Source organism: Phocoena phocoena, chromosome 20 (genome assembly GCF_963924675.1).
Source record: "Phocoena phocoena chromosome 20, mPhoPho1.1, whole genome shotgun sequence".
NCBI classification, from domain to species: Eukaryota; Metazoa; Chordata; class Mammalia; order Artiodactyla; family Phocoenidae; genus Phocoena; species Phocoena phocoena.
Window position 1 is genome coordinate 55,114,569 of NC_089238.1, and position 25,411 is coordinate 55,139,979.

Sequence of the window (25,411 nt, forward strand, 5' to 3'; positions counted from 1 at the left end):
CTGCACGTTCCCACTGATGCCACTGACCCCACTGCTAACTGAGGGTCCTTCTTTCGCATCCCTGTGCTGAGTTCTTTACACACATGATCTCACGTAACTCACAACGGGGGAACGAGCCTTCATCCTGAAGGGGGATCCAGGCACACACCCCAGCATCCACCATAGATGGTGCGGACAGTGGGCTCCCACGTGTGTGCACACATAGGTTCTAGGCCACCTGGGGAACAGGTACCAAATTCTTACTAGCTGTGCCTGGGTACCTGGAACAGGTACCAAATTCCTACTAGCTGTGCCTGGGTGGGGGGATTCGCCGTTTTTCCCCCACTTTTTTCTTTTTAAATTTTCTGTAGCTTTTCAGATTTTCTACAATGAAGAAACTTTTTTAAAGAGATTTTTATCGCCTTCTACCTTTTTCTCCAAACTTCCTGCTCTTTCTGGAATATGTCACGTCTTGCCCATGCTGAGATTTCCTGTCTCATTCACAGTGGCGGGTAGCTCGGCCAGCTTATCCCAGCTCTTTGCCATGAGTGGACAGGCATATAAATTCCGGGTGCTTAAGATACCTTCAGATACCTTCAAATACCTTCAAATCTTATTTTCCCCCCCAAAGGCAATGGTAATATATTTTCATTGAAAAAAATTATAGAAATGTCACTTCAAAAATGCAAGCTCACGACAATTCTGCCCCTTTCTCCCTCCCCACTCCCACCCATGCTGACACCTCTTAGCAGTCAGAGATAGAGCGTTCCAGGTTCTAAATGTACGAATGCAACACGGGGGGTGGTAGTTTCAAAAGAAGGTCATGCCGTATACAGTGTGTGTAATTTGCTCTCTTCTCTTAAGTGCTGTCTTGGACAGCTTTCCGTGTCAGTTTGCACAAGCTCATTCGCTGCCCACTGCAAGCAGGAAGGCGCTGTGCTCGTGCCGGGGTTACAGTGTGACCCACACTGACAAGGCACCTGGCGCTGAACAAATGCAGAGGAAACGGGTCAGCTGCTCATTGGGGTTCATTCTTATGGGCCAAGGTCATGGTGCCTGCCTTGCTTGGAAGTCTCCCTGAAATGGACATCTAGTGGTCAGTCACACACTTAAAGACACAGCAATGGCTGGGATATGACCAGTTCGTGAAACGTGACATTAACCAGGGAGCCCGATGTCGGGCAGGCCTGGGTTGGGTCAGAGATCGGCCTCACCCCTCTGTGGGCTGCAAGGTATTCCATCACATGGATTTCCTGTAACTTCTCTAACCTGTCCTGTATTGGTGAACAGTGACGGTCCGGGATAAATAACCCCGCCGTGAACATCTCTGTGTGCATGAGGTGACGGTCACCAAGAGCTGAAGCAGCCAGTGTCAGCCGATTTTTTTCCTTTTGTCTTTTCCAAGGAGCAGGAAGACATCTACTTCATGAAGGGGGCCTTCGAGGAAGTGATTCGTTACTGTACCATGTACAACCATGGGGGTATCCCCCTGCCGCTGACGCCCCAGCAGCGAGCCTCCTGCCAGCAGGAGGAGAAGAGGATGGGGTCGCTCGGCCTGCGGGGTCAGTGCCTGTGGTCCCAGCCCCAAGCTCTAAGTCGGCAACGCTGACTTCTCAAGTGTATTAACGCAGGATCCCGAGTCAACACCGTGATGACCACCGTGGTGTCAGGCAGGATGCTATTGCAGGCAAAGCCAGGGTGGACTCGCTTGGGCAGATGAAAGATAGGGAGACCCCCACCCATCTCAGCCGCCAGATGACACCCGTTATCCCAGACGCAGCTCATGCGTGCGAGAAGAGGTTCTGAGTTTTCTAAGACAGGTGAACAGGCCGCCCCCGAAACAATGATTTTCCCGACTGGTCGTCCTGCTCACGGCTCACTGTCAGGAAAACACAAAGCTCTTGTAAATTAATACAGACATTTCATTCCTTGGCCGCTTCCAATTTTCTGCACCAGGGCCCACGCCTCCCCCGATGGGCTGAGCATTAATCCTCATGCTTCCCGTGGTGTCACACGTCAGCCTGTCCGTTTTCGGAGAAAATGTCTGAAAACACTCTGGAACACATGTATTCCCTCAGGGGAAAGTGAGAAGCGTCGGCTTCCTGTATTGGTTTCAGTTGGCCTAGTTTTCCCCTTCAGGGGACAGTAATTATAAACTGACAAGCCTATAAGGTGAGGACATGTCAGGACAGAGCTGAGCTTGGCAGGGCAGGGAGGGCTGCTTTGAGAAAGGGGGGAATGGTACCCGCATCGCTGGCACACCCCCCTGCATCACTGGTACAGTGTCATGACTGAGGGGTCACAGCTGGAACTTGTTGGCCATAGCTCCCCTCTAGTATCAGTAAGGTCAGTTCTCACACCACCCCCTCTCAGAGCACCTGTCCCCAAGAGCCGGGTCTGGCTTCTGTGCCCCTGAAACAGAGTCCTTTGACCTGTGTTGCCTCCTGTGCGTCTTTCTTGACCTTAGTAGCTGTCGCCCCCTGTCTGCTGGCAATGACAGAGGAGGGCAGAGCAATGACAGATAGGCCATCAGAAATGTGCCCTAATGTGCCAGCCCACAGGTGTGCTCGGGGCCACTCCCCGTGGGGACTGCACCACCAGCAGACAGAGGCCCGTCTCCCGCTGGGCAGGTTGTTGCTACTTGCCCTGCTCTCCATCGTGGGTGAGCCGTCGACAGCCGCTGCCCTGCACGGGCCTGACGACCACTGGAAAGATCGTCCCTCCCCTTGTGGTCCAGGGACTTAGTGCCCAAGCCCCTCGCGGACAGAAGAGGGTCTGGGACACGGTGGGGCTGGGGCTGACTGGGGACGAGAATCTTCTGAACCTTCTGTGGGTCTTGCTCTGTCCGCAGTGCTGGCCCTGGCTTCTGGGCCTGAGCTGGGGGAGCTGACGTTCCTGGGTCTCATCGGAATCATCGACCCTCCGAGGGCTGGCGTGGAGGAAGCGGTCCACGTTCTCTCTGATTCGGGCTTGTCCGTGAAAATGATCACGGGAGATGCTCTGGAGACGGCCTTGGCGATAGGTAACCAGGGAATGGGGTGGAGGGTGAGGGTCGCTACCACTGCTTACTCCTCGAGGGACCTGGTCAGGAGAGCTCACACCTACCTTCCACGTGCTTGGAAGAGATTCTGAGGTTCGAGGACCAGCATCCCACCTTCCGAGTGGGTGTTTGTCTCTAAAATGTTGGCAGGTTCTCCTAAAGAGGAAAAGACCTCATGTGCACCAAGAACCTTCTCTGCCCTGGGGCCTTCCACCCATGATCTCACCTCATCTCCACAGGCAGCATCACTGCCAGTGCACACTTCCAGTCTGGCTTCTGCCAGTAGCGGTGTGCCCTTGGCAAATCACTGAGCCACTCTGACCCTCAGGCTTTTCATCAGCAGAGGGCTAGCAACCTTCCTCCTGTTATTCCTCCTGTTATTACTGTTAGCACGGTTGCCACACCTTGGGTTTCTTCCCCCTCTGTCTTGAGGCAGCCTGGCACCATGGAAAGATCACAGGCTCTGGAATCAGACAGAAAGAACCATGTCAGGTCCAGTATTAGCACTTACTAGCCCTATGACCTTGGGAAAGTCACCGCTCTGTTTCCTCATCTTTAGAGTGGGGATAAGAGGCCTTTGTTGCCAGTTCATTCTGTGGATGGAATGAAGGTCAGATACCATAGCAGGGGCTCTCTCATTGCGGCCACCGTGGTTTTGTTTTTCCCTGTGGCCAAGGCGGGGCCTGATGTCAGGTAGGTGGAGTGAGGGGCAAGTGCAGGGACCACAGTCTCGGGCCCTCAGAAGGGACTGTCCACACCTTGCAGGAAGAAACATCGGCCTGTGCAACGGGAAGCTGAGCGCCATGTCCGGGGAAGAGGTGGAAAGCGCCGAGCAGGGCGAGCTGGCTGAACGCGTCGGGAAGGTGGGGTCCTCCCGAGGCTTGCCGCCGAGGGGCATGGGGTGAAGGTGCCACCTCCTCATTCACTGATGCTCGGCCCTCTCCCGTCTCCGTATCCAGGTGTCTGTCTTCTTCAGGACCAGCCCAAAGCACAAACTCAAAATCATCAAGGTCAGTTGTGTGCCTCTCTGGTCCCTCAGGGCACAGCCCAGGGCGGTGGCGGCTCTGCTCACAAGGTGGTCCAGGGCCCTGCGGTGGCCGCCTCCTCTGCACTGGCCTCTGGGGAGGGGAGAACTGGGGGCCCCGTGCCACGTATACCAAAAGCGGGGAGCGGGAATTGGGTGGTGCAAAGGGAGAAGCGCAGGGCCAGCCCTCGTTAGTCGGGTGCTCCTTGGCGTATTCCTGTTATTTAACTCCAGGCCTTAGTTTCCTCATCTGTAAAATGGGGATAATGTGAATGACAGAATGACACCAGCTAATTCACAAGGCAGGAGGGGACAAAACGAATCCAAGGGATTTACCTGGCTGTCCAGTGGTTAAGGCTCCACGCTTCCAATGTAGCGGGTGCGGGTTCAATCCCTGGTCAGGGAACTACGATCCCACATGCTGCATGGCACGGCCAAAAAAAAAAAGAAAGAAAGAAACGAAGCTGGGCCTGTGAAGCCCTTGGTAGCTGCCTGGCCCACCGCAGGTGCCTTCTGATGGTGCATCAAAAACGAAAGGACTAGAACGAGAGACTCCTGTGTGGTTTTCCACACATGGATGCTTTGAAAAGTTGTTCTTTAACACTTGTGTTTTTTCTTTTGGGTCATTTTGGGGATTTTTAGTTCTACAGAGTAAATCTGTGTGCCAGTCATTCCTCAAAGAAAATATTAATACTTATTGGGTACCACATGGATTCAGGGGACGAGTTGATTATTATTTGTTAATGGTTGTTGACTGAAAAAAAAAAGCACACCGTGAGAGTTGTGAGTTAAGTTTTATTGGGGGCAAAATGAGGACTACAGGGTTTCCCTGAAGGTGGCGCAGTGGTTGAGAGTCTGCCTGCTGATGCAGGGGACACGGGTTCGTGCCCCAGTCTGGGAAGATCCCACATGCCGCAGAGCGGCTGGGCCCGTGAGCCATGGCCACTGAGCCTGCGCGTCCGGAGCCTGCGCTCCGCAACGGGAGAGGCCACAACAGTGAGAGGCCCGCGTACCGCAAAAAAAAAAAAAAGAGAGAGAGAACTACAGCTGGGGAGACAGCGTCTCAGCTCTGAGGGGCTCTGAGGGGCCACTCCGAAGAGGTAGGGGGTGGGGTATGTATGTGACTTCAGTGAAGGCGGTACCAGCAGTCATGCACATGTTTTGGCAGAAGGCTGCTCCTGGCCACGAGGAGCAGACGTCTCTGTTAGTGATTTTAGTGCTTTTCTAGATACGAAAAGTTGTACGAATCTGGGCGCATAAAATCTGCTCCTGCAAACAGCTAACCATCTGAAGGCTTGTTCTGCCAGTTCTTCCCTCGTTCCCGATCTCCGCCCTGAACTCCTTTCAGCGGGTGTGGAAGGTCAGCAGCTGCAGTGGCCAGTGACTTCGACCTTGTAGAACCAGACGGCAAGCGACAGTTTTTAGTTGGCGTGGTGACGGATAACACATTCACGCCTTCGCTCTGTGCCGGGCACTGTTCCCTCTGTGTTCTTAGTTTAGGACTCACAACAGCCGTGATAAGGAGGGACCGTGCTCCCACTTTGCAGATAGAGAAGCTGAGGTTAGGTTCAGGGCTTGCCCAGTGCCCACAGCTCATACGGGGGGAACTGGGATTCAGACCCGGGCCAGCTGACCCCAGTGCCCTCTAGAGAGGGGCCTTTGCCATGGACCACTCAGTGTGAGAGGTGGGGCAGGAGGAGGGAAGGATCTGGAAGGAAGGTCCTCAGGCTGCAGGCCTCCACTGGCCTCCTCTTTCCAAAGGCTTTGCAGGAGTCGGGGGCGATCGTGGCCATGACGGGGGACGGGGTGAATGACGCGGTCGCCCTGAAGTCGGCGGACATCGGGATTGCCATGGGGCGGACGGGGACGGACGTCAGCAAGGAGGCCGCCAACATGATCCTGGTGGACGACGACTTCTCAGCCATCATGTAAGCTGCTCTTTAGGTGTTTCTTTGGTGGCAAAAATGCCTGGGGTGGCAGCTCCCTCCTCTGCTGTGGTGGATATACACGGTGTCCCCAGGCCCACCCCGCCTCTCATGGAAAGCAGGGCCACGGGGGCTCCTTCTCCTTGGTGGATCACCGAGGGGCAGGAGGCACTTCGGGAGCCTTGGGTGAGGACTGGGGTCCCAGGGCTCGGACGAGAGAATGGTCTACAGTCTTTGGACAGAAGGGCGATCGTGGCTTGGCGACCAGCCCCCAGTGGCTGAAGGCACCTGTTAGGACATCAGCATATCCTCTACTGGTGATTCCCCAAGAATGCCACCAAGGAGAAACGTGACCTTTGGTGACACCGTCGCTTCCTTTAGCAGGTGACGGGAGCTGGCTGACCCTTTTCTCCCGGCCGTCTTGGTGAATAAATGCTTTCTCCTCTCTTGCAGGAATGCGGTGGAGGAAGGCAAGGGGATTTTTCATAACATCAAGAACTTTGTCCGATTTCAGCTGAGCACGTAAGTCGAGGCCGGCTTCCCCCCCGTGTGCCAGGTCTGGGAGCAGCTCGTGACAGTGCCCTGTGTGTGCCCTGCAGGAGCATCTCGGCCTTGAGCCTCATCACTCTGTCCACCGTGTGCAACCTGCCCAGTCCCCTCAATGCTATGCAGATCCTGTGGATCAACATCATCATGGATGGGCCGCCAGCGCAGAGGTAAGGCAGCGGGCTGGCAGGAGCGTGCAGGGGAGACGGCAAGGGGGATGCACCAGGCACAGGAGGAGGCGTCTGGTGGGCGGGCAGGGGGACGATGAACTTTCTGCTCCTCTGCCTGGAATGCTCTCCCTGAGCTACCTGCATGGCTCGAGCCCTCTCTTCATTCAGGTCACTGCCTCCAAGAAGTCCTCCCTGATTTCTCTAGCAGCAGCCTCCTCCCTCCCAGTCACCTTACCCTGCTTTATTTTTGCCTAGAGGGGAACATATTTCCTAGTTTATCTGATCATAATCCATCTCCTCTTTAGGATGTCAGCTTCCTGGGGGCAAGGTTTTTTTGTTCCCTGCAGGATCCCTGACTCCTACAATGGTGCCCGGCACACACTAGGTGCTCAGGACGTCATTGGCTGGGTGAATGAGGAGGGAGCGTGAGGCTAACGGAATGAATGATGCAGGAGGAAGGATGGGCTCTGGAGGCAGGGAGGCCGGTGTGAGCGAGCGAGGCACTTCCCTGTGTCTGAGCACACAGCGGGTGTTGCTCTCAGTACAGCTGAATTGTTATTAATCTAATCACCACCGGTGACGGCTTTGCTCCCCCCCCACACGCCCAGCGAGAGGGCCACCTCTTATGCGTGCTCTCCCTGGGAACGGGGCCGCGAGCAAAGCTGGACCCCAGCCGTATCTGCCCAGCGTGGGCGTCCCCCAGCCTGCTCCCTCCTTGGTGCCCCACACCATCCACTGCGGGCCTAGCCCCGATCCCGCTGCCTTTGAGTTGGCTGAAGGCAGGTCCCCTCAGTTGCTGGGGGGCTCTTCAGTGGGCAGGGCCTGGATCCCATTTCTCCAGGCCAGCTCGGATGAGGCCAGGCCCGAGCTGGGGGCGGGGGCCTCCGAGGTGACGGGGAATGACCGGGCACCATTCAGGACCACGTGGTCAGCCACAGACATGGTCTTCTGTCACCGCACTCATGGCTGGGGATGCGGGAGGGCGGTGGAGCTGCTGGGCTGCCGGTGGGGTCCAGGCTGTGGCGGCGGAGCAGAGGACGTGAGGCAGGAGGGGCCGGGGAACAACCTGGAGGCACTGCCCACGCCCGTCCAGGCCTTCGATGTGGACCCTTGTGCGTCACTTTGCCGGGTGGCCTCGCGCATTTAACCACTGCACGTCTTTTCAGTGGTTTAGTTCAAAGCGTCCGGTTTTGTTCCGAGCAGCTTGGGGGTAGAGCCGGTCGACAGGGACACCCTCAGGCAGCCGCCACGGGACATCAAGGACACGATACTCGGCAGAGCCCTCATGCTGAAGATCCTCCTGTCGGCCGCCACCATCATCAGCGGGACCCTCTTCATCTTCTGGAAAGAGGTGGGGGAGTCCTCATGGGCTTGGCCAGCGGGTCTGTGTGGTGGCAGACGCGGGGCAGGGGTGTGGTCCCGGCCCCCAGGGGCGCAGGTGCCGTGGCCGGGGGAGACAAACACACGTACAGCGGAGGGGGCAGCAGAGCGAGGGGGAGGGACTGCAAGCTGACGCTGCAGAGGTGGGACCGGGTGGAAGGGACGTGAGGCCTCACAGGCAGAGAAAAGGCGGCAGATTTTTTCCTAAATGGGACACAGTGCATCTCCTGCTTTGTATTATCCCCAGGAAACAATCTGACAACTAGTAAAAGAAACTCCTGTCTTATTCTCAGGAGGTGACTATTTGGGAGATTTTTTTTTTTTTTGCGGTATGCCGGCCTTTCACTGTTGCGGCCTCTCCCGCTGCGGAGCACAGGCTCTGGACGTGCAGGCTCAGCGGCCATGGCTCACGGGCCCAGCCGCTCCGCGGCATGTGGGATTCTCCCAGACCGGGGCACGAACCCGTGTCCCCTGCATCAGCAGGCGGACTCTCAACCACTGTGCCACCAGGGAAGCCCGAGATCTTATTTTTTATTTAATTTTTATTTTATATTGGGGTAGAGTTGATTTACAATGTTGTGTTAGTTTCAGGTGTACAGCAAGGTGATTCAGGTATACATATACATGTATCCATTCTTTTTCAGAATCTTTTTCCTTATAGGTTATTACAGAATACTGAGTTCCCTGTGCTACCCAGTAGGTCCTTGTTGATTATTTACATGTAGTAGTAGTGTGTATAAATTAATCCCAAACTCCCAATCTATCTTCCCTGCCAGCGATTCCCCTTTAGTAACCATAAGTTTGTTTTCAAAGTCTGTGAGTCTGTTTTGTAAATAAGTTCATTTGTATCATTTTCCGTTTTTAGACTCCACATATAAGTGATAGCATATATTTGTCTTTGTCTGGCTTACTTCACTTAGTATGATAAGCTCCAGGTCCATCCACGTTGCTGCAGGTAGCATTATTTCATTCTTTTTTCTGGCTGAGTAGTATTCCATTGTATGTATATACCATCTCTTCTTTATGCTTTCCTTTGTTGATGGACGTTGAGGCTGCGTCCGTGTTTTGGCTTTTGTAAGTAGTGCTGCTGTGAACATAGGGGTGCAAGTATCTTTCAGAATTATAGCTTTGTCTGGGTAATTTGATTTTTAGTGTTTTAAGGAACCTCCCTACTGTTCTCCATAGTGGCTCTACCAGTTTGCATTCCCACCAACAGTGGAGGAAGGTTCCCTTTTCTCCACACCCTCTCCAGCATTTATTGTTGTAGGCTTTTAGATGACGGCCATTCTGACCGGTGTGGGGTGTTATCTCTTACAGTTTTGGTTTGCACTTCTCTAATAATTAGTGATGTTGAGCATCTTTTTATGCACTTTTGGGCCATCTGTATGTCTTCTCTGGAGAAATGTCTATTTAGATCTTCTGCCCATTTTTTGACTGGGTTCTGTTGATATTGAGCTGTATGAGCTGTTTATATATTTTGGAGATTAAGCCCTTGTCAGTTGCCTCGTTTGCAAATATTGTCTCGCATTCTGTGGGTTGTCTTTTATTTTCATTACTCTAGGAGGTGGATCAAAGAAGATATTTCTCTGATTTATGTCCGAGTGTTCTGCCTGTGTTTTCCTCTAGGGGTTTTATAGTGTCTGGCCTTACATTTAGGTCTTTAATCCATCTGGAGTTTATTTTTGTGTATGGTTAGGGAGTGTTCTAATTTCATTCTTTTACATGTAGCTGTCCAGTTGTTTTCCCAGCACCACTTACTGAAGAGGCCGTCTGTTCTCACTGTAGGGGATCTTACTATGCGTCACCTTTCCATGGCCTGCAGCTTCAGGCAGCCCCTATGCTGACACGGCTGGTGAGCTAGATAGAGAATTAGGCAGGTGATCGTCCAGGCGTTTAAACCCCAGCTCGCCCATGTGCGGGAGCGGGGATGGGGCGCCGGACAGCCCCCAGCTCTGTTTTTCTCAGGTGTTCCCCACACCACCCCCGAGGAGCAGCTGGGCTCTTGCATCCTCAATGGCCAGGGAGGTGGAAGAGGCCCCTGCCTTTGTCCAGCGCTTGTGCTCATCCAGGCGGGGGAGAGAGGCACAGATCTGTCAGCTCTCACACAGGGGTCCTGAGGACGGGGTCCCCGCCTCCCCTGCACCTTCTCACCCCGTGCACTCGTGTTCCAGATGCCCGAAGACAAGGCAAGCACCCCGCGCACCACAACCATGACCTTCACCTGTTTCGTGCTCTTCGACCTCTTCAACGCCTTGACCTGCCGCTCCCAGGTGAGCCCCTGCCGCGCCAGCTCACGCTTTTCCGGCTCTCGTCTCTGGGCGGCTCCTGTGTCCCAACCGTGCCCTTCTTCTCCGCAGACCAAGCTGATATCCGAGATCGGCTTCCTCAGGAACCGCACGTTCCTCTACTCCGTGCTCGGGTCTGTCCTGGGGCAGCTAGCGGTGATATACCTGCCGCCCCTGCAGAAGGTCTTCCAGACGGAGAACCTGGGGGCGCTCGGTGAGTGGGAGGGGTCACCCCGGACCGCAGCCGTCCTCACCGCATGCACGGGGCAGCTGCAGACCTTTCCGGGGCGTAAAGTCCCCGCGTGGGGCCATCCTGTCCCCAAAGGACTGGGCTCGTTCCTGGACATCTGCACTGGGTAGGAGGGGGCGACGTGATGGGGGGAGTGGAGAAGGCGGGAAACACGGAGGTACCTGCTAGGAGTCAGGGGAGGGCACAGGGGTCTCCATGTCCCGGCCCACCCCCTCCCCACAGCAGGAGGCTCAGAGCAGGGACGGTGAGGCCCAGGGGCAGTGCCAGGCTGGACCACAGTCTGGGCTCAGCCTGTGATGTGCTGCCCCAGCTTAGGAGTACGGTTACCCTGTTGGGGTTTGAACAGGGCCTATGTCCCTGGGACCCACTTACCTGGAGGCGGGAGTGGACCAGCTGGTAGTTCCTGCCCAAAGGGCCACATGCAATGACCACAGCCGTCTGGGCCCCAAGCACACATGCCACGTGGGGCACCCCGGGGACTGCCCCGCATCTGCAGCAGGCTTCTCTTCGGAAGCTGCGCCGGGTGGCTTGGCCTTCCCTGCCTGAAACGGTGCTGACGGGGACCAGAAGTGGGAGGAGGTGGCCTGGAGAGCAGCAGTGCAGGGAGAGCACCAGGGCGACCGCCGACCCAGCTTTCCATCGGCAATCCCAGACCCCACCGGGGAGCCAGAGGGTGAGGGGGCTGGGGAGGCAGCCCCCCAGGGCAGAGCACAGGGCGGGGCACATCCCAGGATCGTGCAATGCTCAGCACCCTCCGAGGTGGTGGAGACAAGGGCACTGAAGGCCTTTGGGCAGGACTGGGGACCCTCCGCTTCTCCTTCCCCAAAATCTAAAAGGCAGGGTTCCTGAGGGTACGGAGAAAGGAAAAAAACCTAAAAATGGTTTTTTACAGATGTTTCCATCCACTGGGAATTCAGGAAGCTTCCCAAGTCTAAAGGAAGTGCAGGGCCTGCGCCGGGCACTATGTCCGTCACGCATCGTTGACAGCAGGGAGCCCAGAAAAGGCTCAGGGGGAGAACGTAGGGGTCAGAACGAGCTGGAGTCGGGCGGGACTGGGAGCCTGAGCCGTGGCCGGGGCGTCTGCCCAAGGAAGGGTCTCCTTACAGCTGAGGCTTGCAGCCTGCCCGCCCCCCAGCTCTGGGCTGCCTGCGAAGACCAGCTGGTCCTGGTGGAGCTGGCTCTGCAGCGTTTTGGGTGCTGGGCTGGGGAAATCTCTGCCCCCTCAGGACAGTGGAAAGTCTGGTTCTCGGCTCCCGGGTCCTGGCCCCTCGCCTCTGTGACTTGGAACGGAACTCCACGGCCCCCTGGGCTCCAGTGGTCGGCAGCACAGGGCTGGGGACCGGAGGGGCCAGCTTGCGCTCTCTGACCTCTTTCTCTCCTCACCTGTTGGCAGATCTACTGCTTTTAACTGGATTGGCCTCCTCCGTGTTCATTTTGTCAGAGCTCTTCAAACTATGTGAAAAATTCTGCTCCAGAGCCCAGAAAGCCCAGATCCACCAGGAAGACGTATAGTGGACCCCGACCCATGTAAAATTCCCCTGAATTTATATTTTTATGTGACTGTGGCCCTCCCCCTGCCCCACCTCTTCCGAGAGGTGCTTTCAGGACACCGTGGCGTCAGGTCACTCACCTGGCTGTTCCTGGGAAACCGGCGGGGAGCTTGGGCTCAGCCTTGCGTCCATCCACCACTGTGTCCCGCCAGGCCCTGGGACAAACAGCGAAGGACCTGCACAGAAACACCTCACTATTTATTAAATCACAATGATTTTTATTAACCACGTCTGGCTACATATCTGTGCCATAGCTTGGTGCCGTGCAGCCCCTGGTACGATGGGAAGGCGGGGGTGGGGGAGAGGGCAGGACCCAGGCTTCTGGTCACGCTGCCAACTGAGGCCCCATCTCCTCATCCGTAAAACGGGGGCTTTCGGTATTTTTAATGATGACTGTTTTGATGGATTTAATCAGCCCTTTCCTACACGTGGCCGGGTGGGAAACGTACAACCTCACGTTCGTGACCACGTATGTGGCAAGAGGCAGTCACATCCTGAACAGCCTAAGCAAAGGCCTCGGCTTTTGAGGCTGAAGAAGGCGTGGCCTTTCCCTCCAGAATCAGGAACCGGAATATGTCCGCCCAGCCTGAGGCTTCTTTCCCACTGGCCCCAAGACTGTTCTTAACACGTGTCCGCCCTTCCAGCTGAAAGATGGCAGAGCAGGGATGTCTGTGGCCAGGCAAAAACCACCACGGAGAACCAGAAATGCAACTCCATCTTTCATGAAATGAGGCCACAGCTATAACCCACCCCTGACGCAGGGCTTTCCAGAGAAATCGAACCAACAGGATGGAGAGGAGAGAAAGAGAAGGACGGTTGTGTTAAGAAGTTGGCTTACGTGACTGTCGGGGCCAGGGAGTCCGACATTTCCAGCGCTGGCCGACAGGCTGGAGCCTCAGGAAGGAGCTGGTACTGCAGGGCTCGGGTCTGGGTTCCTTTCTTCTTGGGGACCTCAGTCTTCTAGCCTTCAACTGATTGGAATGAGGCCCGCCCACACGATGGTCATCTGCTTCATTCAGAGTCTACTGGTTGAAATGTTAATCACATCTAAAAAATCCCAGAGACATCTAGGCACCATGGCCTAGCCAAACTGACACACAAAAGTGAATCACTTCATCCAGCCACAGGAGCTGTGAGACAGGCTGCCCCGGGTGGTAACACCCAGGCCAGACAGAGCGAAGAAGGTCAAAGTGGACCCCGGAAGCTCCCAGGCAAAGCCCACGTTCCTCCAAAGTAAGATTCACAGCCTCACTAGGCTCCTTGGCCCCAAGTGACACCAGAGGTAAATGAGGAGACACACACATAAGCCATCCCCACAAGAAGAGGGAAGGGGCTGGCTGGAGAAGACCCCTTTGGGGCAGGGGTGATAACTGCCCACAGCTACCAACCTTTAGCGACTGCCTAGATGTAAAGGCCAAATAACGTCACACACACACAGCCTGCTACGGAGCTTCTCTCTGAGTCAGGGACACTCCCTGCGGCCCCCTCCCTTTTCAGGCTTCTTCAGCAAATTGCTGGCCCAAGCAATAGGTTTCTCATTAAAAAAAAAAAAAAATAGTAAAAATAACTAGGGTCAATTGATACTTGCAATAGAAACAACAAAAAAGTATTCTTAACCCTTACTTATACCATACAGAACAAGCCAGGATAAACTGCAAATGTAAAAGGTAAAACAGTAAAGCTTTTGAAAGAAAACATAGGGATAGGTAACTTTTTACCAAATAAGACACAAAGAGCTAGCCACTAAGTGTTATATATACTGGATCGACTGGACTGCATGCAAGTGAAGACGCTCTTCTCGTCAAGGATGTAATAGAGAAAACAGGACCATTAAGTAGCTTAGCTCCATTTATTTTTATAGAACTCCACCCATCAACAGCAGGGGGCCGTTCACCAAAATAAAGACAGTAAAGAAAGAGCAGAAAACAATGAAGTCAAAGGCAAAAATAGAAAAAAAAAAAAAGAAAACCGGTTCTTTGACAAAATCAATGGAAGTGTCAATCTTGCTAGAGGTTCATCCAAGGGAAAAAAAGATACAAACTACCAATATTAGGAATGAGAGACGGTATATCATACAGATCCCTCAAGATATTCCCAAAATAAAGGAACACCAGGAACAACTTTATGCACTTAAACTCAAGTTAGATGAAATAAACCGATTCCTTGAAAACCACAAACTTCTAAAACTCACTGAAGATGAAATAATACATAATCTGAGTAGTTGTATAACTAGCAAAGACACTGAAGTTATCATTAAAACCGTCCCCCGAAAAGGAAATCACCAAAGCCAGATGGTTTCACTGGTAAATTTTACTAAACGTTTAAAGAAATAACAATCCTGCACAATCCCTTCCAGGAAATTAGAGGAGGGAACACTTCTCAAACCATTTTATGAAGCCAACATTACCCTGATATCAAAACCATACAAATGCAGTACCACAGACCAACATCCCTCATGAACACAGAGACAAGAATCCTCAATGAAATATTAGCAAATTGGATCCAGCCGTATATAAAGAGTACAAGACACCATGAGCAAGTGGGATTAATCCAAGAATGAAAAGCCAGGTCAATATTCAATGCAATCCACCGTATTAATAGTCTAGAGAAGGAAAACCACATGATCGTATCAATTGAAGCAGGAAAAGCATTCATAACATTCAAACCCCATTCATGATAAAAACTCAGTGAACTAGGAATAGAAGGAAACTTCTTGAACCAAATGAAAAGTATCTAGAAAAAATAAAAAACAAAAAACCCTATAGTCAACATCATACTTAATGATGAAAGACTGAATGCTTCCCCCATAACATTAAGAGCAAGGCAAAGATGTCCAGCCTCACCACTCCTACTCAGCATAATACTGGAATTCCTAGTCAGTGCGATATGGCAAGAAAAGAAAATTAAAAGGCACTGGAAAAGAGATTTAAAGGGAAAATAAAACTGTCCCTATTCACATGACACTGTGTATGTAGAAACTCCCAAGGAATCTAAACACAAAAACCTTTCCAGAACCAATAAGTGAGTTTAGGGAAGCCACAGATACAAGATTAACCAAAAAATCACTGGTATTTCTATATACTAGCAATGAACAATTGGAAACTGAAATTTTAAACATAATACACATTTACAATGAAGCAAATTGAAATACTTAAACTAACAAAACATGTTTAGGATCTGTTTGTGTGCTGCAAACTACAAAATGCCAATGAAAGAAATCAGAGAAAACCTAAAACAACGGGGAGACATACTGTGTTCATGCCTTGGAAGGCTCAATATAGTAAAGATATCAGTTCTCCCTAAATTGGTCTATAAATTTAACACCATTTCTATCAAAATCTCAGCAGGATCTTTTTTTAAGACATAGACAATCTTATTCTAAAATTTATATGAAAAGACAAAGGAACTATAAAATAGCTAAAACAATTCTGAAAAAGAGGCAAAAAGTTGGAAGAAACATATTTCCTGGTTTTAAGACTTACTATATAGCTACAGTAATCAAGACAGGGCAATATTGGTAAAGTAACAGACACACAGATCAATGTCAGGATAGAGTCCAGAAATAGTCCCACACAAGTATAGCCAATTTATTTTTGACAAAAAGCCAACAGCAATTCAAGGGAGAAAAAATATTCATTTCAACAAATGTGCTGCAACAACTGGACATCCATAGCAAAAAAGAAACTCTTATACTTTCTACAAAAATTAACCAAAAATGGGCAATAGACCAAACCATAGAAGAAAACAAAAGAGAAAATCTTTGGAATTGAGGATTAGGCAAAGAGTTCTTAGACGTGACACCAAAAGTACTATCTGTAAAGGAAAAGAAAAACTGATAAATTGAATTTCACAAATTTAAAAACTTTTACTCATGAAAGTTACAATTAAGAGAATTTTTTAGAACCTACACACTGAAAGAAAAACATTTTCAAATCATATCTAACAAAGGACTTGGAGCCAGAATATTTTTTACATCTCAAAATTTAACAGTTCAATTTTAGAAAAAGGGCAGAAGTCTTGAACTGAGTCTTCACCAAAGAGGACATACCCATGGTAAGTAAGCACAAAAAAAGATGTTCAACATCATTAACCAGTAGGGAAAGGCAACCTTAACCCACAATGAGATACACTACACACCTATTAAAGTGGCTAAAATAAAATACTGACAATACTAAGTGATGACAAGGATGCACAGCATCTGGAACTCTTATATGTTGCTGATGCAGATGTAAATGCTACAGCCTCTCTGGAGAACTTGGCAACATCCTGTAAACTTTAACATACACTTAGCATGTGAACCATCAATCCTGCTCCTAGGTATTGGCCCTAAAGATGACATCACACAAAAATCTGTGCATGAAAGTTCATGGCAGGTTTATTTACAAGAGCCAAATCTTAGAAGTAACCCAAATGTCCTTAAGAGGGTGAACAGATAAAGAAACTGGTACAACCATACACTGGAATTCTCCCCAGCAATGAGAAGGAACATACACAGAACAACTTGGATGGATCTCATGGGTATTATGCTGAGTGATAGTATCCAGTCTTAAAAGGTTACATACTAAATGGTTCCATTTACAGAGATCCCCAAGGTGACAAAATTATAATGATGGAAAATGGATTTGAGGTTGCTAAGGGTAGGATTAAGAGGGTGTGACTATCGAGGGAGAACCTGAAGGAGTTTGGGGGTGATGGGACAGTTCTGTATCCCAATTGTAGTGGTGGTTTCACTGATATACATGTGTAATAAAATTTCATACAACTTGTGGCAGGGGTCCCCAAGACTACCCTCAGGCTCAGTGATTCTCTAGAAGGACTCACAGAAAGAGGACAACCAGAGGCTCTGTGTTTTGAACCCTCCCAGAATCTTCCCTTTGTCTGGTTCTCATTTGTATCCTTTCCCTGTAATAAATATGACCATCAGTATGACAGGTTTCCATGAATTTGTTTTTTTTAAGCAAGTTATCCAACCTGAGGGTGGTTTGGGGAATTCCCTGAACTTGCAATTGGTTTCAGAAGCCTTGGGTAGACTTTGCTATCTGGAGGACCGTGCCCTTAACTTCAAGTAGGCCTCAAATCAGGTACTATGGAAAAACTGGTAAAATTCACATAAGGTTTGAACTGTTCAGTTCATAGTACTGCATTAACTCTGATTTTCTGGTTTTGATCATTTGGTCTGTGGTTATTTAAGATGTTTTCATTGGGGGAAGCTGGGTAATGGGTACACAGGAACTCTGCACTATTTTTACAACTTCTATGTCAATCTAAAATTATTTCAAAATAAAGTTCAAGGAAAAAAAAAGACTCAAAAAAAATTGAGCAAAAATATACCAGGCAAATGCAGACAACAACACACGCAACAGGGGTGACACTACTAATGTCAGATGAGATTTTTAAAATCCAGGCCAAAAGCATTCAGTGAGACAAAGAAGGGAATTTAATAAGACATAACCACCACCGAAAATCTAATAGGCCTGGGTATGTACCAACACAACATCCAAATTCATAGAGCACAGTAGAGGAAATTCAGGAAAAACACAGAAACTTCACTAAGAGACTCTTAACTGACCACAAGAAGGAAATAAATTGATCTCAAAAAGTAGATACAGGTGACCTCACTCATCACTAACCTGCCGTGTAAGGACACCACTGAAACCTCGACTGATTCCAGGAAGTAGATGTGATACAGTCGACCTCTCTAATCACTGTTCGACAAAACCACAAAAGAGGCTTCCCTGGTGGCGCAGTGGTTGGGAGTCCACCTGCCGATGTGGGGGATACGGGTTCGTGCCCTGGTCCAGGAGGATCCCACATGCCATGGAACAGCTGGGCCCGTGAGCCGTGGCCGCTGGGCCTGCGCATCCAGAGCCTGTGCTCCGCAACGGGAGAGGCCACAACAGTGAGAGGCCCATGTACTGCAAAAAAAAAAAAAAAAAAAAAAAACCCCACAAAAGAAGCTGTGGAGAAATTCTCTAGCACACCAAAATTGTAAAACTCTTAGGCCCAAGAAAAAATCAAAACGGAACTACAGAAAACCTGGAAGCTCGTCACACACACGCCAATCAGAATCTGTAAATGCAATGGTCACGCCACAAGGTAAAGCAGAGCTCACAGAAAAAAAGTAGTAGCCCCATATATTCTCATTTACTCTCTTTTTATTTAGTCATTTAATAATCAACTCAAAAAATGAAAAGAAAAATAGATATAAAAAAGCAGCAAAAATAATATAAAAACAATATTAACTACAAAACAAAATTGGTAGAACCTAACCTAGGGGAAAAAATGAAAGGAAAACAACAGAAAAAAATCTACAACTACGAAAAATTTCAATCTATGTAAATTAATTTGAAGACTTAAATGATGGGGAAAATTTACTAAGAAATATAAAAAATCATCAAAACTGATCCCAGCAGAGATTTCAGACAACCCAGATGATTAAAAAAAAAAAAAGCATAAGGTTATCAATAATTAACCCCTTCCCTCCACCACCAAACCAAGAAATACCCAGATGGATTCTACCCAAACTTTAAGGAACTCCTATCATTTGCATTTTCTAGAACCTGGAAGAAAGAAAGATTCTAAATTATTTTTGTAAGGCCAGCACAATTTTAAAGCGTGACTTAACATAAAATCTGACCAAAACAAAACAAGAAACCACAGACCAACTCATTTATACACACTGCCACAAAAACACTAAACATAGGCCAACTGAATGAACACATTAAGAGTGACAGTTTCGGGCTTCCCTGGTGGCGCAGTGGTTGAGAGTCCACCTGCCAATGCAGGGGACACGGGTTCATGCCCCAGTTCGGGAAGATTCCACATGCCACGGAGCAACTAAGCCCGTGCGCCACAACTACTGAGCCTGCATGTCACAACTATTTAAGCCCATCCTCTGCAACAAGAGAAGCCACTGCAATGAGAAGTCTGCACACCGCAACGAGAGTAGCCCCCGCTCACTGCAACTAGAGAAAGCCCACGCACAGCAATGAAGACCCAATGCAGCCAAAAATAAATAAATAGATAAAATTAAAAAAAATTTTTTTTCTAAAAAGCACAAAGATGGCTCAGTATTTGGAACCTTAATATTTGGAAGAATTTGGTATTTCTTATTAATAACTGAAGAAAAACATGGATGCTAAAAAAAAAGCTCTTTATAAAATTGAACATCTACTCTTGACAGTCTTAATAACAAATACAAATGGGTACTTTCTTTGCATAAAAAGTGTATACTTATATATATATATATGAAACATCTCAAAACAAAAGCCAGCATCACACTTAATGTATAAAAGACTAGATGCATTTCCATTCAAGTCAGAATAAGAAGGATGCATCGTTATTGTTAAAATTCGGAAAGTATTTGCTGATAGAATTAATCAAGAGGAAGAAATGAAAGGTCTAGAAATCAGGTAGGGAAATTATCCTTATTTCCAGGTATGCCATCATAATAGCTGCAATCAACACAGTGTACACCTTAAACTACACAATCTTATGTGTCAATTATATCTCAGTAAAGCTGGGGGGGAAAAAAAAGAAAGCACACAAGCCAAAACGTAACACGAAGATGCTTTAAAGTACCAGGGGGAAAATGTCAAAATATCTTAAAAAAAAATAAAAAGCAAAAACAATCCTTCAAAAATAAAGGGAAGGACTTCCCTGGTGGTGCAGTGGTTAAGAATCCGCCTGCCAATGCAAGGGACACGGGTTTGATCCCTGGTCCGGGAAGATCCCACATGTCACAGAGCAGCTAATCCCATGCACCACAACTACTGAGCCCATGCATCGCAACTACTGAAGCTCATGTGCCCTAGAGCCCACACGCCACAACTACTGAGCCCGCGTGCCTAGAGCCCATGCTCCACAACAAGAGAAGCCGCTGCAATAAGAAGCCCACATCAAAGAGTAGCCCCCGCTCACAGCAACTAGAGAAAGCTGCACGCAGCAACGAAAACCCAACATAGCCAAAATAAAATAAAGGCAAAATTTTTTTTCAGACTAAAAGAATCATAATAGCTGCAAACTCCCAGAGAATTCATAGATTATCAGAAACAATGAACAGCAGTGGTTCTCTGTGTGAGGGCCCCAGACCAGCCACAGCAGCATCACCTGGAAATGTATTAGCAATGTAAATTCTCTAGTCCCTCCTCAGAACTACTGAATCAAACTCTGGGAGTGGAGGTCCCCAGTCTGTACTTTAAGAAGACCCCAGGTGATTCTGATGCGGGCTCAAGGTCGAGAACCACTGGATAAAAGAATTCAGTAAGGTAATGGGGTACAACACTATGTAGAAAAATCAAGAGCTTTCCAATGTTCAAAGAATCATCGGTTGGGACGGGGGCGGGGGGCGGGGAAGTCCACTCACAGTGCCAGCAATGACAACAAAAATTTACATAGCAAACTGAGATGTTCCTGTTCTTGGATAGGAAGAAACAGCATTAGCCAATGTCAGTTCTGCCTATGTTTATCAATATTTAATGCCATCTTGAAAATACTATCCAAAAAAAAAAGAAAAAGAAAATACTATCAAACTTCTTAGAAGTAGTCAAAGTGCTACCAAAGACCAGACAAAATAAGCATGCAAGCATTTGAAGGAAAAACAAAACAAAACAAACAAACAAAAAAACCCAGTAGTAATAAAGGAATAGCTCTTACATCTTTTTTTTTTTTGGCGGTGCACGGGCCTGTCACTGTTGTGGCCTCTCCCGTCGCGGAGCACAGGCTCCGGACGCGCAGGCTCAGCGGCCATGGCTCACGGGCCCGGATGCTCAGCAGCATGTGGGATCTTCCCGGACCGGGGCACGAACCCGTGTCCCCTGCATCGGTAGGTGGACTCTCAACCACTGCGCCACCAGGGAAGCCCAGCTCTTACATCTTTTTATCATAAAACTCTGATAATTAAAACATGAGACAGAAACCTTCAGTGAGAAAGTAGCATTTTAAGTCAGTGGGAAAGAGACACACAGTTTAATATAAAATGTACTGGAATTTATTTGGGGGTAAGATAGAGGTATATTTTAAAATACAGTTTGAGCCAAAGCAATCTTGAGAAAGAAAAACAGAACTGGAGGAATCAGGCCCCATGACTTCAGACTATACTTCAAAGCTACAGTAATCAAAACAGTATGGTACTGGCACAAAAAACAGAAATGTAGATCAATGGAACAGGATAGAAAGCCCAGGCATCTATGGTGAATTAATCTATGACAAAGGAGGCAAGACCATACAATGGAGAAAAGACAGTCTCTTCAATAAGTGGTGCTGGGAAAACTGGACAGCTACATGTAAAAGAATGAAATTAGAACATTCTCTAACACCATACACAAAAATAAACTCAAAATGAGTTAAAGACCTAAATGTAATACCAGATACTATAAAAACTCTTAGAGGAAAACATAGGCAGGACACTGTTTGACATAAATCGCAGCAATATCTTTTTTGATCTGTCTCCTAGAGTAATAGAAATAAAAACAAAAATAAACAAATGGGACCTAATTAAACTCAAAAGCTTTTGCACAGCAAAGGAAACCATAAACAAAACAAAAAGACAACCCACAGAATGGGAGAAAGTATTTGCAAACGAAGCAACCGACAAGGGCTTTATCTCCAAAACACAAACAGCTCATGAAGCTCAGTATCAAAAAAACGAACAACCCAATCAAAAAATGGGCAGAAGACCTAAACAGACATTTCTCCAAAAAAAAAAACAAACCACACGCTAATTATGAGAGAGATGCAAATCAAAACTACAATGAGGTAACACCTCACACAGGTCAGAATGGCCATCATCAAAAAGTCTACAAACAATAAATGCTGGAGAGGGTGTGGAGAAAAGGGAACCTTCCTACACTGTTGGTGGGAATGTAAACTGGTAGAGCCACTATGGAGAACAGTATGGAGGTTCCTTAAAAAACTAAAAATAGACTTGCTATATGATCCAACAATCCCACTACTGGGCATATATCGGGGAAAACCACGGTTCGGAAGGACACATGCACCCCCAATGCTCACTGCAGCACTATTTACAGAAGCCAAGACGTGGAAGCAACCTAAATGTCCATCGACAGAGGAATGGGTAAAGAACATGTGGTACATATATACAATGGAATATCACTCAGCCATTAAAAAAAAATGAAATAATGCCATTTGGAGCAACATGGATGGACCTGGAGATTATCATACTAAGTGAAGTAAGCAAGACAGAGAAAGACAAATATATGATATCACTTATATGAGGAATCTTTAAAAAATGATACAAATGAACTTATTTACAAAACAGAAACAGACTCACAGACTGAAAACAAACTTATGGTTGCCAAAGGGGAAAGGCAATGGGGGGATAAACTGGAAGTTTAGGATTGACATGTACACACTACTGTATGTAAAACAGATAACCAACGAGGAACTACTATACAGCACAGGGAACTCTACTCAATATTCTATAATAACATAAATGTGAAAAGAAGTTGGAAAAGAACAGATATATGTATAACCAAATCACTTTGCTGTACACCTGAAACTAATACAACATTGTAAATCAACTATAGTTCAATATAAACTAAAAAAAATTTTTTAAAGAGAATCAAACAAATAAATAAAAAATTAAAATACACTTTGAATGGATCAAAGATTCAGAAGTATAAGTGGAAAGCACAGTAGCAGTAGAAGAAAACATGGTATTTCTTTTTGTTTAATCTCAGAGTGGAGAAAAACTTCCTAAGCAAACCACAGATCTCAGAAGCTGGGAAATATGATGACATCAAATGCAAAATCTATGTACGGAAAAATAAAGGCAGACAAACTGGAAAAAACATTTACCACACACGGCCAATGCCATTTTGCTTAATTCAAAAGAGCACTCTTGGAATTCCCTGGTGGCGCAGTGGTTAAGAATCCGCCTGCCAATGCAGGGGACACAGGTTCGAGCGCTGGTCCGGGAAGATCCCACATACCGCGGGGCAAATAAGCCCGTGCACCACAACTACTGAGCCTGCGCTCTAGAGCCCACAAGCCACAACTACACAGCCCGCGTGGCACAGCTACTGAAGCCCTCACCTCTAGAGCCCATGCTCCACAACAAGAGAAGCCACTGCAACGAAGAGTAGCCCCCGCTCGCCACAACTAGAGAAAGCCTGCGCGTGCAGCAATGAAGACCCAACGCAGCCAAAAATAAATAAATATTTTTTTTTTAAAAAGAGCACTTTTGCAAACCAGTAACACCCACACCCTAGGAAACCAGATGAGGGATAGGACACACACCGTTCTTGAAAAATGAAGCTCTTCACTGTCATTCATAAGAGAAAAAGAAATTAGTTTTCAAGCATCAGGTAAACAAAAACTAAATTTTAATATAGTATTGGTGAAAACATGGCAAACAGGCATTCCACGTCTCAAAAGTATAAATCTAGCTTGCAAGAGGTTCATTTGTTAATACCTAAATAAAAAAGCATGTACCTTTTGATCCAGCAATTCAGCTTCAAAGAGTTTATTCGCCAGACAAAACCACACCAAAATGTATATAAACGATATTCATTCCAATAACAATTAGCTACAAACAGACGGTTCCCCAGCCGGGGATGGCTGAACACCAGAAAGGATGGGGCATCCATCTCATGGGACATTACATAGACAATGAGAATAAATGGGTAGATACAGAGCAATTTCCACCCAAAAAAAGGTGAGGGACAGACCAGAGTGTACAACACATTACCTCTTGGGAACAAAATGCTAGAGCAGAGTCAGGAGGAAGACTTAGCTTTCAAGTTACATCCTTTTATATTTTGACCTTTTTTGCTGTGTATGCATAAGCTAATTTTTTAATTAAAAAAAATATGGTGGGTCTTTCAACAGATGAATGGATAAATATGTGGTGTGCATATATATACGTACATATGAATATGTGGTGTGCATATATATACGTACATATGAATATGTGGTGTGCATATATATACGTACATATGAATATGTGGTGTGCATATATATACGTACATATGAATATGTGGTGTGCATATATATACGTACATATGAATATGTGGTGTGTGTGTACATATATATAATGGAATATTAGTCATAAAAAAGAATGAAATTTTGCCATTTGCAGCAACGTGGATGGACTTGGAGGACATTATGCTAAATGAAATAAGTCAGAGAAAGACAAATACTGTCTGATATCACTTATATGTGAAATCTAAAAACTACAACAAACTAGTGAATAAAACGAAAAAGAAGCAGACTCACAGATACAGAGACCAAGCTAGTGGTTACCAGTGGGGAGGGGCAATATGCAGGGGGGAATTACGGGATTATATAAGACCATGTATGTGTGAAACCTTTTAAAATTGTAAAGCACTGGAGAATTTAAAGACTCTTTCATTCAATAAAAGAAAAAAATTTCCAGAAAAAAATATGGTGGGGGAGAAAAGTAACAACAGCCATGCTGTACCATGAAGAGCGTTTTTCCACCCCTTCCTTCCAGCGCCTATCAGGGGCCCTTATGAGTCTTCACCTCCAGGGAGACCACTAGTCCTTACAACCTGAATTCTTATTCCCATTTTATCAAAGAACAAACTCATCACATGTTAAAACTAGCATCACGGGTTTCTCAGGCCCAGGAGGAGCGTGGTTCCTCGGGTCCTGTGGCCCTGGGCACGGCTGACACCAAACTGGTCTGTGTGCTCGGGACCACACGTGCTGGGGAATCACACGGCTGCCCCACACCCCCTGCGAGGGCCGAACACCCCAGGTGACCAAGCGCCTGGGCTGGGCGCCCAGCTTCCCTCATGGAGGTGTGCTGTCTTAGGAAACCGTCAGGCCCCCAGGTATGACCTGCACTCTTGTTAGAAGAGGCACAAGGCAGAAAACAGGCCGGCAGACACATCCATCCTCTCTGACAGCCACAGACAGAGGCGGTAGGAAGTGGTCTTCAACGGACCTTTTATTAGCGAGGCATTATTTCATTGCATTTTTCTAAAAAAATATTCTGTAACACACTGAAGACTCGGGGCCTAATTCTTCAGATTACGGTAAGGATATCTGAGGATCCTAATATCCTGCATCTGCTTCCCATCAATTAAGAAGTCACAAAATGTACCTGAGAAGATATTAAAAACTGGCTTTTTATAAGGAAAATCAATCATGACCGAGCGTGCATGTCACTGTCTGAGCACTTCTCTTCCGAAGGCCCACGTGCAAGGCCTGCTGCTCAGGGCTCAGCGCAGAGTTTGACGAGCCTCCCGGTAGAGAATGCAGAGCCTGTAAAATGC

The 25,411-nt window shown here is 47.9% G+C and overlaps 1 protein-coding gene across 1 annotated transcript in view; it reads left to right on the top strand.

Moving 5' to 3' along the window:
• ATP2C2 (ATPase secretory pathway Ca2+ transporting 2) overlaps positions 1–12,374 on the top strand; it is a 77,522-nt gene extending 65,148 nt beyond the window's left edge. Inside the window, exons 17-27 of the mRNA XM_065899139.1 lie at positions 1,385–1,541; positions 2,831–3,001; positions 3,785–3,882; positions 3,979–4,029; positions 5,805–5,971; positions 6,422–6,490; positions 6,568–6,684; positions 7,888–8,035; positions 10,236–10,334; positions 10,422–10,563; positions 11,993–12,374. Coding sequence (XP_065755211.1) covers positions 1,385–1,541; positions 2,831–3,001; positions 3,785–3,882; positions 3,979–4,029; positions 5,805–5,971; positions 6,422–6,490; positions 6,568–6,684; positions 7,888–8,035; positions 10,236–10,334; positions 10,422–10,563; positions 11,993–12,111 — 1,338 coding nt within the window. The 3' untranslated portion in view covers positions 12,112–12,374. The remainder of the gene's footprint in view (positions 1–1,384; positions 1,542–2,830; positions 3,002–3,784; positions 3,883–3,978; positions 4,030–5,804; positions 5,972–6,421; positions 6,491–6,567; positions 6,685–7,887; positions 8,036–10,235; positions 10,335–10,421; positions 10,564–11,992) is intronic.
• The last annotated feature ends 13,037 nt before the right edge of the window (positions 12,375–25,411 follow it).